Source organism: Cynocephalus volans, chromosome 8, assembly GCF_027409185.1.
Source record: "Cynocephalus volans isolate mCynVol1 chromosome 8, mCynVol1.pri, whole genome shotgun sequence".
Lineage (NCBI taxonomy): Eukaryota > Metazoa > Chordata > Mammalia > Dermoptera > Cynocephalidae > Cynocephalus > Cynocephalus volans.
The window spans coordinates 34,989,055-35,002,052 of NC_084467.1; the positions used below are offsets into that span (position 1 = coordinate 34,989,055).

Below are 12,998 nucleotides of genomic sequence, written 5' to 3' on the forward strand. Positions count from 1 at the left end.
TTTGTCTCTGGATTCATCTTTTAGATTTTCTACCTACATGCTGTGGATTGGATGCCCCCCAAACTCATTGAGGCTTAACCCCCACTGTAACTGTTGAGGGTGGGAGATCCTATTATGGTAATTGAGTGGGGCCTTGAAGAGGTGATTAGATTGTGGGACCACGCCTACAGAATGGATTAAAAATAGTGGTAATGGGCATGGTACTGAGGGCTTAAAAAGGAGAGTGCACAAGGAGCTATGTCTCTCTGCTCTCTGCTCCACCATTTCACAACATGATACCCCTTGTCACTGAAGTCACCACCAAGACCCTCACCAGATGTGTTCTGTGGACTTTGGACATCCCAGCCTCTGAAACTGTAAGCAATAAATTTCATTATCTTATAAATCACGCAGTTCAGGTGTTTTGTTATGAGCAACAGAAACAGACTAATATACTACACAATCATGTGGTCTGCAGATGATGACAGTTTTATTTCTTCCTTTCCAATCATTTGGCCTTTTATTTATTTTTGCCAACTTATTTCACTAGCTTGGACCACCAGTACTATGGTTAATGGAAATGGTAATAGGAAACATTTTTATTACCATGTATGTATGTTAAAAAGTAAGTAACCTATATTTCACCACTTTGTATATTTGCTGTAGGTTGTTTCCTCTTTTATTGGAGATCTTTTTAAAATCACATTAAGAAGGTTCATGTCTATTTCTAATTTGCTAAGAGGTTTATTTCTAATCACAAATGATTGTTGAATTTTGTCAAATGCTTTTTCTGAATCTATCAATCTATTATAATTTTTCTAATCTATTTTTCCTAATCTATTCATCTATTATGATTTTTCTCCTTACTTCTATTGTATGGTTAATTACGTTGTCTGATTATCAAGCACTAAAGCAACCTTGACTTCTGTAATAAACCCAATTTGATTGTGATGCATTATCTTTTTTCTATATTGCTGAATTTAATTTGCTAATATTCTGCCTAGTATTTTTGCAGCAATGCTCATGAGAGAGATTGGGCTACAAGTTTTCTGTCTTGTTATTTTCTGGTATCAAGTTTATTATTCTGGTCTCATATAATGAGTTGAGATGTTTTCACTCTTTTTCTATTCTTTTGAAGAGTTTGTTATGATTAGTATTTTTCCTCTTTTAAATATGGGAAGAATTCAGTTAAGCTATCTGGGAGTTTTCTTTCCAGAAAAGTTTTATTATATTTATTTATTTTATTAATATTATTATTATTTTTTTTACATTTTATGATGTTGTGGAGCAGTTGGGAGGGAGGGGGAGAGGGGAAAGGGGAAGGAAATGGGATGGAAGAAGGAGGAAAGAGGAGGGGTGGGATTGAGGCCTGTGGCACCCCCTCATTCCCACAGGGGACACCAGGGTGCTTCCAGCAGTGGGTTGGTCATTGCCAGGCTGGGTGCAGAGGTCATGGGGGTGTGGCAAAAGACCTCGTGCCCCACTCCCCAGCTCGGTAACCCAGGGCCCTTCTTGCTGTGGCTTGGTGGTCGTTGCTGGGCTGTTGCACATGTCCAGGGGGTGTAGCCAAGGCCCTTAGCCCTACTCTGCCCCAGCTAGGGAGAGGCCAGGGCGCTTCTAGGGAAGTTTTATATTATAGATAGACTCAATTTTTTAAAAAGATATTGGATTCTTCTCTTTTACTTCTTTTTGTGTCAGTTTTGGTAATTTTTGGGGTTTTTTTAAAAGACATTTGTCCATTTTATTTAAATTGTCAAGCTTATCAGCATATAAGTTGTTTGTAATTATTTAAATTATCTTTTAAATGACTCTAGGATCAGTATAATGTTTCCTTTTTCATTCTTGATGTTGGCAATTTGTGTTTTATTTCTTTTTTATCAGTCTTGCTAAAGACTTATTGATTTATTAATTGTTTCAAAGAACAAATTTTTGGCTTTGTTGAGTTTTCTCTATTACAAATTTGTTTGCCATTTTATTGTTTTCTGCTATCTTCATTATTTCCTTCCTTCGAATTTTTTGGGGGGTTAATTTATAGTTTTTTTCCTAACTTCAGATGGAAGTTTAGCTAATTAATTTTTAGCCTTTCTTCTGTGCATTTAAGACTATAAGTTTCTCTCTGAGCAATGATAATCATTTTCGTCACTGTTCAGTTCAATCTATACTAATTTCCATTCTGAATTTTCTCTGTCACATAGATTATTTAGAGGTGTATTGCTAATTTCAAATATGTTAGGCACTGCCCTATTATATTTATTTTATTGACTTCTAGGTAATTTTACTGTAATCAGAGAATATACTCCAAATGATTTTCATCCTTTGATTATTTCTGAGCTTATATTTATGATGCAGAATATGGTCAATTTTGGCTAATGTTTCATGAAACTTCATGTTTGTTTTGCATGGTGTATTTTCTTCCATTATGTCTTCCTGGTATGTTATATCCTCATATTAAAGTGTGTTTCTTGTAAGTAATATGTAGTATTTTTTTACTCAGTCTGAAAATATGTCTTTTAATTAAAACATTTAGTCTATTTGCATTTAAACTAATCATGTACAATTATGTACATACTTAAGTCATATTTACCATCTTTCTATTTATTTTCTGTTTTTTTTTTTTTTTTTTGTCTTTTTGTGACCGGCCGCACCGCGCTCAGCCAGTGAGCGCACCGGCCGTCCTTATATAGGATCCGAACCCGTGGTGGGAGTACTGCTGTGCTCCCAGCACCGCACTCTCCTGAGTGTGCCACGGGGTCGGCCCTATTTATTTTCTCTTTAAACTGTTTTATGTTTGGTTTCTCTCTCTCTCAAAAGAGTATTATTTCGGGTTAAAATTTTTTTTTATCAGTCCATTTACTTTTACTTAGCTTTTTACTTAAACATTCTTTATTCTTTAATGATTTCTTTAGATATTAAAAAACAAATGTTTGACTTATCACAGTGCAACACAAATGATTAGTTTTACTGCTTTTCCAATTACGCTAAATATTTAGACCCCTCTAACTCCATTTATTCCCTCCATTTTTTGTGTTATTCTTGTCATGATCTCTAATTTTCATTTGCTTTAAGTCCCACAAGACCCTATTATTATTTTGTATTCATTATAAATTTATATTTGCCCTTTCTTTGAGGTGCTCCTCATTCCTTTTGCATTTTTGTGTTTCTTCACTTTTTTTCTGCTTGAAGAACTCCCTTTAAATTATCTCACTTTTTTTGCCTGAAAAAGTTTTCATTTCACTTTCAAAAATATTTAATTTTAAAAACTTTTTATCTTAAAGTAACTTCAAACATACAGAAAAGTGGAAAGAATAGTACAGAGAAATTCTATATACTCTATACCTAGATTTGTTAATTTTAAACATTTTGTAACATTTAATTTATCATTCTTTCTCTCTATATAAACATATTATTGTTGTCATCAAAATTTTCAGAACCATTTGAGAGTATTTTGCAAATATTATGTTCCTTCACCCCTTAATACTTCAGTGAATATTTCCTAGGAACAAGGATATTCTCTTCTATAGGAGTTATCAAATTTAGGAAATTCAACATTGAAACAATACTTTTATATAATCTCATGTAATCCAATTCATATTCCAATTTTATTAATTGTCATAATAATGTCATTTGTAGCATTCCTCCCTTCCAAGATTACATACTGCATTTGTTGTTTTTTGTTTTGTTTTAGTATCCTTCCATCTATTATAGATTCTTTTTTGATGATTGATAGTTTTAAAGATTAGAAACTAGTCATTTTATGGAACATTTCTCAATTTGTGTTGTTTTGATGTTTCTTCATGATTAAATACGAGTTTTACACTTTTGGTTGAAATAATATAAAGGTGACGTAATCTTCTTAGGATTTCATATCTGGGTATAATTGTCTATTTGCTTCTTATTGGTGATGTTAATTATGATCACTCAGTTAAGAGTTGTCCAGCTTCTCTACAGTATATCTACTATTTTTTACTATTTTAATTAATAAACACTTTGTGGATAGATAGATTGCAACTGTGCAAATATTCTGTCCCCTATCAAACTCACTCCCCATAGATTTAGCATCCACATCAGTCAGGATCTAGTCAGGAGACAGAACATGCTAGTAATTTGAACAGGGAAAATTCAATATAATGAATTGTTAACTAATAATAATGTGTACTAAAAAGATACTAAATAATAAACGAATACTAAAAAGGATGAAAGAGAACTCTAAGAGATCCAGATGGAGCACGAGAAAAACAACAACAACAACAACAACAACAAAAACCAGGAACAAAAACAGCTACTACCTCTGGGCTGAAGGAGACTACACAGTGAAGGGACTAAAGATTTAGGAGATACCTCCCTCCCTTCCCTTGTACTTGGCCAAAAAATAAAAAAGGAAAAAAAAAAGAGGTCTGAGATTTAAACTTTTCAAAGAAGTTGTGACTCACAGAAATGCACAGCCTACCCGGCGGCAGAGGGCAGAGCTTCCATAGAAGTGGCCACAGTGTGGGGAAAGTATTGCTGGAGCGTGTGGCCAGGGCTGGTCTGTGGAAGTGGCTGCTGGGTGGGGTTGGTCCGCTGAGGTCAGTGGCGGTGAATGCTGCTGGCCCTTCCATACACCAGTCCACTGGCTCTCAAGCTGAGTAAGCAGGACAGAAGCCAGCAACAGAAGTATCTTCCTGCTGCTGTCACAATACAGCGCCCCTCCATCTCCCTCTATTGACAAAGCCTCACATTGCGCCAGCGGGCAAAGCAATGCTTACAGGGTGTGAGGAGGAGAGGATTGTAGCATATCCAGACAAACGTTCTCCAAGGCAGAGGGGAGCTCCATCTCTAAGAGGTCTGTTGGGGCAGACACAGTGTAAATTGATTGTTGCCAGACATGTGAGTGACCAGTTGTCTCCTGAGGGTTGGGGAGTGAGAGTGGGGATATGTATATGAGCATTTTATGTGTTACTGTTTTAAAGCATTGTGTTATTTATGCTTCATGTACATCACCTCTACTCCTCATAAAAATCCTGAGAGGTGAGTATTATTAGCCACCTTTTACAGATGAGGAGACTGAGGCTAGAGAGGTTACGTAAGTTGATAAAGGTTACACAGCAAATGAGTAGTGGGGCCAGAAGTAAAATCCTAGCCCATGTGTCTTCACAGCTGGCAGGATTGCCAGGCTACCATACTTTAAATGGCATGTATGTGAGTGTGATTTTCTTATAGGCCCCACCATGTGGATGCTTCCAGGACAGAACCAAAGCTGGGTTTCTGAATTTATCCTGCTCGGCTTCTCTAGTGACCCCAAGTCCAACAGGATCCTCTTCACTGTCTTCCTTCTCCTCTACCTGAGCTCAGTCCTGGGAAATGGGCTCATCTTCACCCTGATCTGCCTGGACACGCATCTCCACACTCCCATGTACTTCTTCCTCTGTATTCTCTCCCTGATGGATATGGGCTACATCAGCACCACCATGCCCCAGATGTTGGTGCATCTTCTCGGTCACTCTCAGACCATCTCCTTTGCTGGCTGCTGGATGCAGATGTATATGGTTGGTGCCCTGGGCCTGACTGAGTGCATCTTATTTGTAGTCATGGCATATGACAGATACGTGGCCATTTGCTACCCACTGCGTTACACTGTCATCCTCAGTTGGGGCCTGTGTAGGTGGTTGGCGGCTGGGACATGGGCTTGTGGTTTTTTCTTCTCTCTGATCCATACCTTCTTCACCATGAGGCTGCCGTATTGTGGGCCCAACATGGTCAACCACTACTACTGTGAAGGCCCCTCGGTACGGAGCTTGGCTTGCATGGACACTCGCCTCATTGAGATGGTGGACCGCGTCATTAGTGTCTTTGTGGTTGTTGTCCCACTCTCCCTTATTCTGGCCTCCTACATCCATATTGCCTTGGCCATTCTCAAGATCAAGTCCACCAGGGGCCGCTGCAAAGCTTTCTCCACCTGTGCCTCTCACCTGACTGTGGTCACATTCTTCTATGTTCCAGTCACTTACATCTACACGAAGCCCAAATCCAGCTATTCCCCTGAGCAAGACAAGCATATATCACTCTTTTACAGTGTCTTCTCTGCTCTGCTCAACCCTGTGGTCTACAGTCTGAGGAACAAGGACATTAAGGTGGCTTTTCTCAAGGTGATGGGGCGTGGTAGAGTGGCCTGGTAAACTGGGATCCAGAAGAGGCCTGTGGTAGAATGTCCTGTGCTGAAAAAAAAGGGACATCATCTGTAACGTATGCAGCCAACATTGTGCATTTGAACCTACATAATATTTGGTCAGTGAAACAAACATACATGAAACCAGCATGGCTGTCTTGATCAATCTGCTACATGGTAATGCTCTAACACAACTCCATAATCTCAGTGGCCTTCAACAGCAAAAGTTCATTTATTGTTCATGTTCCATGTTAGTTGTAGGTTGGCTGTGGCCTTCTGCAGTCTCAGATCCACCTGAAGGACAAGCTCTTATGTGGAACGTGCCAGTCTTGTGACAGAAGGAAGGGAACAATGGCCAAAACACATGACAACTCTTAAATCTTCTCAGAAGTGAGACACATCTTTTTGCTCACATCCCATTGGCTAAAGCAAGTCACATCAAGCCTGATGGCAAAGGAGCAGGGCAGGAAGTACTTTTTCCCAAAGAGAAGTACAGTATAATGGGAAGGCATATATAATTCCTCTACAGGGAGGGTGGCAATTGCATTGAATCACAGACCATTCATTGTGTGGTGTTGTTTCCCAGATAGCCAGAACACATGGGTCCAGGAATCAAGAGGTAGAATGTGAGTGCATCCTCTGTTATACCCAATAACTCACTTACAGGATATTTTCTTCTTCTCCCAGCAACTTTGAGCTCTGCTAACCCAGAGATCTTAGTCCCCAAGTAGAGAATGCTTCCATCGGTGGGCAAAACAATGGTTCTACTGAGTTTCAAGATGGATCTTCCATCTGGCTATTCTGGGCTCCTTGTGCCACAGGCAGAATTAGGAGCTAATTTGCTGACTAGAATGATTGATGCTGAGTACTAGGGAAAATTGGGATGCTGATACATAACTGAGGCAAAGAGGACTGTGTCTGGAAACCTCATAATTCTCTGGTAGCAATTCCTAGTACTTCTAGGCCCAACAGTCAGGGTTAATGGAAAACTAGGGCATCCAAAAAAATAAATAAATAAATGAACACAAGGTGACTGAAGACTCAGACACTTCAAGAATGAAAATCTGGGTCATTCCATTAAAATCTGGTCACTCTAGCTAAATAACCTAGAGCAGCTGAGGGTAAGGGAAATATGGAATGGCTAGTTGAAGAAGGAAGCCATAGATGTCAACTATGATGTCATGACCAATTTCAGAAACAAGAACTACAGTTGCTTTGCACATTTCCCAATGCTTGTAACGTGAGTGTGTTTATTTGTAAATAACAACCGTTCTCTTTATCTTTCTTAATCCCATGTAAAAATTATTTCGTACTCAAGTTATTGGAAGTTAACTTGACAATTTGTCTTTAGGTAGCAGAATCGTGATTGAATTTGAGGAGATTCATATAGCCTGCAATGGATACAATGACTATTGGGACTGGTATTGGGACTGCATCTTCTCACAGGAAGAGTGACAACTTCACTTGTAAGAAGGATTGATGTATCTTGTTATGTAAAAATACAAAGTTGTTTTCTTTGTTGTAAGGGAGTTTGAGTGTTCATAGAAGGGTGTGTGTGAAAGCTGAGTGTCCAAAGGAGTGGCCTTTATCAGTCATTCGTTTATTGCTTCTCAGTTCCACATCAGCCTTTAATTCATGCTCTGTAATAAACAACAGAATTCCTTTAAGCATTTCTCCTTTAAGGGGAGCATGATGTTAAGCTTTCTCAGTAGAGGGCACTGGAGGGACATGGCAGGAGAATGATGTTTCCTGTGATTTCTGGCTTGGGTCACAGACTCAGAATGCACTGAGACTTTTCAGCTTTGGGTCTGGCCACCCTCTTGATGTGGAAACCAGAGCCCTGCACAGTCAGTCACCTGCCTGACTTCCTCAGCAAGCCCTGGAGCGGCCTGTGTGCAGACTCATTCAGTAAGTCTGCACGTGGTGCCTGAAGTCTGCAGGGTCACACACAGAGAAGTCGTTCTTTCCACAAGCCCTGCACACTGGAAGGCCTTCTGCTTCCAGCAGCACCCGGCTTCCAACTGCACATCCACGTCACTGGCCGCTGATTGCCCGTTCTCCTATCTGCACTTTGGAGGGTAGCCTATAGTTTGCCTGTCAGTCCTGAGCCGCTCTGGCCTGGCTCACCAGCATCAGCAAATTCAGTGCCTGAACCATACCTTTTCTAGTGAAGTCTGAACCCCTTCCAAGTTTGTCCTTCAGCCGGTACCATTTATAGTTAATACTTATTTATATTAAACTCCCCATTTAGCTTACTAGGTAGTTTTCTATCTCCTAATTGGACCCAGAGAGCTATAGTTTCTGTAATGTTTCAAAGTAAGTATTGTTATCTCTATTTTACTGAAGAGAAAAACTGAAGCTCAGAAAACTAAATATCAGAGTGGTTAGGGGCCATATCCAAAGTCCCTCAGCTAGTAAATGAAGGAATTGGCATTTCAACCCTCTTTTTTCTGCTCCATCTCTGGCTGTTACCACCCAAAATGTTTACCCCCATGGCATCCATCCATCCCGTATATTCTTCCCGTACTCAGCTTCATCTCCTCTTCTTGCAGCTTCTCTTTGAAATTCCCTTTTCTAAAATTAAGGCACATCCAAAATTTCTTCACTGAACGTTCCCTTCACCTCTTTACTACCATCTGCATTTTCCCTAGGGGCAGCAATCTTGGATGGGCTTTTTCATAATCACCTGGAATACTTTCCACTCTGAAATCTAAGTATCCTGTATCCCATCCTCTTCCAGCAACTCCCCCAGTTCTCTCCCATTCTTACTCCCACCATATTTATTCTATGGCCTAATCAAATTCCTTTGTCCTCCTGTCTCTTACCAATGTGCCATCATTGTCTTGATGTAGATTGGATAAATTGATCAATTTCTATAATATCTCTACTGTCCTTGCCTTTGTCGTTGTGATTTGGGGGCTTATTGTATCTACCAATCTTTCTATATGGCTTCTGCCAGCTTTCTCTCCCATTGCCCCAGCATCTCTCTTCAAGCCCTTTTTTACTATTTCCCAAAACATGCTCAGCAAATGTGTTATAAACAGCTGTGAAATGTGCAGCCAAATATTATCCCTCCTTATACCAGTTGTAATCATCATAATGGTCATCAATACCAAAGTCATCATTACTTTCTTATTGAGTTCGAAGTACCTTTGTGGACACCTGGTTGGACTGGATCCATATCACCTTCATTGGAACCATCACTATTTTATTGAGGGCTGTTGGTTAATAAAAGTTCAATAATTCTGGTCTTAAAAAGGCCGACTATTAATAGTTTCTAATTTTCCTTTGTGATCAAAGCAAGAATCTGACAGTATTTCATCATGGCAGCACTTCCTTGAATAACTTGTCATTTGTATTCATTGCGTGATTTGGACTTTCAAAAGTCAACATCAGATTTGGAGCAGAAAAGTCTGGGATGGTTCTATGGACCATGGGATGTCAGAATGATGAAAAGGATTAAGCAAACACTAAGAACTCCTGCCCCACCCCACTTCCTTCCCCTTTCTGGTGGTGGAAAGGGCGAGGGCAAAATTTGGAGATTCTGTGAAGGTGGGTAGAGGCTCCTCATGAAAGCTTCTCTCTCTCAATCAGGCTTCCCCGGCATGTTACCTGCCTTTCTTAGTATGATAGGCACTGTGTGGTCATGACACTTTCCTTAGATTCTAGGGAGCAACCTATTTGTGCCTCCTGCAAGGTGCCAGGGACCACAGGGGCCAAAGTCATGGGTGAAGGGTTTTGGCACTTGTGAGAGTAGCCAGCACCATTATGACCACCATATCCTACCATTCCTGTCAGCAGCCTCCTGAATCAAGTACTCTATCAACACCATTACTACTCAAGTCAGAGTTGAACAAATTTTTATTAAAAGCTCTACCATGTGGGAATATCAGTGAAGAAATCTTTGAGGGGTGCTGGCTGGTTGCGATCAGGGCCTCTTCATGCAACATCTGGAGGGACTATCATAATTTTTTAAGGTTTTGCTTACTGTGAGTTCATGAGCTTCTGGGTGACAGACCCAAGCTCACTAATCCACAGTAGACTGAAGTGTAAACAGATTCCAACCTTTTCATTTGTAACATTAACTATCTCTTTTCAGAGAAAAGAATGGCTCCTTTCTCTAAATGAAATGTTCTCAGGTGTCTGCTTGGTAACTGTGGCATTTTTATTAGAGAAATAGAATATAAAAAGAAGAGTAGTGATGTTTGCAAAGAACATTCAATTTGTCAGGCACTGTTTTAAGAACTTTTCATAAGTTAACTTCACAACAATCCTACAGGTAGGTGCTTTGCTATTATTACTATCATCCCAATTTTACAGATAAGGAAACAGGCTGGCTACAAAGTATGAGCTTGTAACCACTGTGAGATGGTTTGGGTAATGTTTCATCTGTGTACCAAGGGACCCCTCAGAATATCTCTTCACCACAGCAGGTACTCACCTCTCCAGGGACCAGATGGATCGTGTATCTTGGACACTCCCCTGGACAGTGCTGGATAGACAATGACCAATCCCAGAACCCTATTCCTAAGGCCACTTTTTCTTTCTCCTAAGGCTGTTTCTTAGACCTGTTCATGCTTCTTATTGAGATAAAATGGGGCTACTGATCTGAGGTAATCTGAGTCATCTTGTCCCAGCCATCCCAAGTTGATTTAATATGCCCACTCATGTACTCAGTCACGAAATCAGCAAATGTTAGTGATGCTTTGTTTGTTCCAGACCCTTTGCTGGGCCCTGGAGAAACAGTAATGAATTAGCACAGGTCCCGATGGGCCCTCTCTCTGCAGTTGGACCCCTTGAGGTTTGAGGATAACTCAGCTGCTGGAGCCATCAGCAGGTCTATATGAGGTACCTACCTTCATACATCCATCCTCTCCCTTAACCATCAGTCAACAATTCTTGCCTGACCACTGGGTGATGGGAGAGAATAGAATGGAAGGTCCATAGATCCTGTGGTTTCAGATCTGGTCGTGGCCTTTGTGCTCCAGTGGCCTCACTTGGGGGCTATGCCCCAGCCCGTTACTTTGAAGAAAGCCCTCTTCACATCTTTGTTCCTGAGGCTGTAGATGATGGGGTTGAGAAAGGCAGAGATGACGTTGTAGAACAGGGCCAGTTTCTTGTCCCTCTCTGGTGAGGCATTGGCCCCAGGGTTCATGTACATAAACATGGCAGGTCCACAGAACATGGTGACCACAGTGATATGGGATGCACAGGTGGAGATGGCCTTGAGTTGACCCTGAGCTGAGCGGATTCTCAGGATGGTGGCAAAGATGTGGACATAAGAGGCCAGAATAAAGGAAAGAGGAACTAGGAGAAGGATGAAGCCCAGGATGAAATCTACTCGGTCATTGAGGGATGTGTCTGCACAGGCCAACTTCAGAACAGCAGGGACCTCACAGAAGAAGTGATTGATCTCATTGGGGCCACAGTAGGGCAGGTGCATGGTGAAGACAGTGTAGACTAGGGAACAGCTGACACCCCACACTCCACAAAAGACTATCATTGCCCCACACAGCCATGGGCTCATAATAACCTTGTACCTGAGTGGATAACAAATGGCCACATATCTATCGTAGGCCATGACAGAGAACAGCCAGCCCTCAGTGATGCCCAACACCAGAAAGATGAACATCTGGGCCACACACCCAACATAGGAGATAGTTTTCTTCTGGCAGACCAGATGTACCAACATCTGGGGCACAGTGGTGGTGACGTAGCTCATGTCCAGCATGGAAAGGACACTGAGGAAGAAGTACATGGGTGTGTGGAGGCGGGAGTCCAGGTAGATCAAGGTGACAATGAGCCCATTGCCCACAAGTGTAGAGAGGTAGAGGAAGAGGAAGATGTTGAAGAGGATAGCATTAATTTGGGAATCCCCAGAGAAGCCCAGAAGGATGAACTCAGACAGAGAGCTGTGGTTCTGCCAGGGGAGGTACTGCATTCTCCTTAAGCTGTAGAAAGAGAAATGGACCTATTAGTGGCCCAGCTTAGAATGCATATGCAGGTACCATGGCCATTTAGTTGCTGGAAAGGCCAGTGTTGGGATTAATGTCAGTTCAGAGACTGAGGTCTACCTGGGGGTGAAGCTAAATTTGGGAAGGGAAGGAAGTCTTCATGGAATATTCAACTTCTAAGGCCAAATTATTTTCTCAGAACCCCCGGGGCGTCATTTTCTTCCCTTCCATCTGCCCCAGCAAGGCCACCTAATTTCCTCTGTTCAGGAGCTACCATCATATAGTGCGTCACTGGGGCTCTTCTCCCTAGCCCTGGCTCTCAGAGATGCATGATGAAGATTTGAAACTCTCCCCTTTGTCTTCTGTGAAAACAAGTGTGCAGAGCCCTTCCCTTTAGTGCCTTAAACTTTGACCATTATAGAGAAATAGACAGGGGGAGTCGGAAATGTGGGGAAGTTACATGGCTCCATAATGTGATAAGTTCTTAGAAAATCTTATGTAGGTCTGTGTTTCTTGACTCTTTGGAGCTCTGGAAGCTTTCTAATATCTGATTTTATCTTAGATGGAGTTGCTCACTAACTCTTCCTTTTCCTAGCCTTACCCACACCTGAAGGGAAGGTCTTCCTGCTTGACTTTAAAAGTTGAGTATACTTGAGGCAAAATAATAGGGGTCTTCTTTGCTTAAAGGCAGCTTTGGCATTTCTGGATCCCTCCAGCTGGATAATATCAACAGTAATCTATTTCTTAAAGTCCCTTTCTCTCCTTGAGATTTATGATTGGCAGGGAGCCCATGGTAAAAACGGCTTGGGTTTAGTTTATACCTTCAAAGATGAAGGCTGATTCTCTTGTTTATGGTGCCATAGAAGGTAATGTTTTCTATAAAGAAGTGTGGGATTTGGAATCAGAATATTTGAATTCAA

General features: G+C 41.1%; 2 protein-coding genes across 2 annotated transcripts; one reads left to right on the forward strand and one right to left on the reverse strand.

Annotated features, from left to right (window-relative positions):
* The first annotated feature begins 5,186 nt into the window (after positions 1 to 5,186).
* LOC134384940 (olfactory receptor 2A12-like) lies at positions 5,187 to 6,134 on the forward strand. Its single transcript, XM_063106759.1, has one exon. It carries the CDS (start codon positions 5,187 to 5,189, stop codon positions 6,132 to 6,134), a length of 948 nt encoding a protein of 315 aa, XP_062962829.1.
* Positions 6,135 to 11,117: 4,983 nt separating this feature from the next.
* LOC134384988 (olfactory receptor 2A12-like) lies at positions 11,118 to 12,065 on the reverse strand. The gene has a single exon (XM_063106827.1). The coding sequence runs from the start codon at positions 12,063 to 12,065 to the stop codon at positions 11,118 to 11,120; it is 948 nt and encodes a 315-aa protein (XP_062962897.1).
* Positions 12,066 to 12,998: the final 933 nt, after the last annotated feature.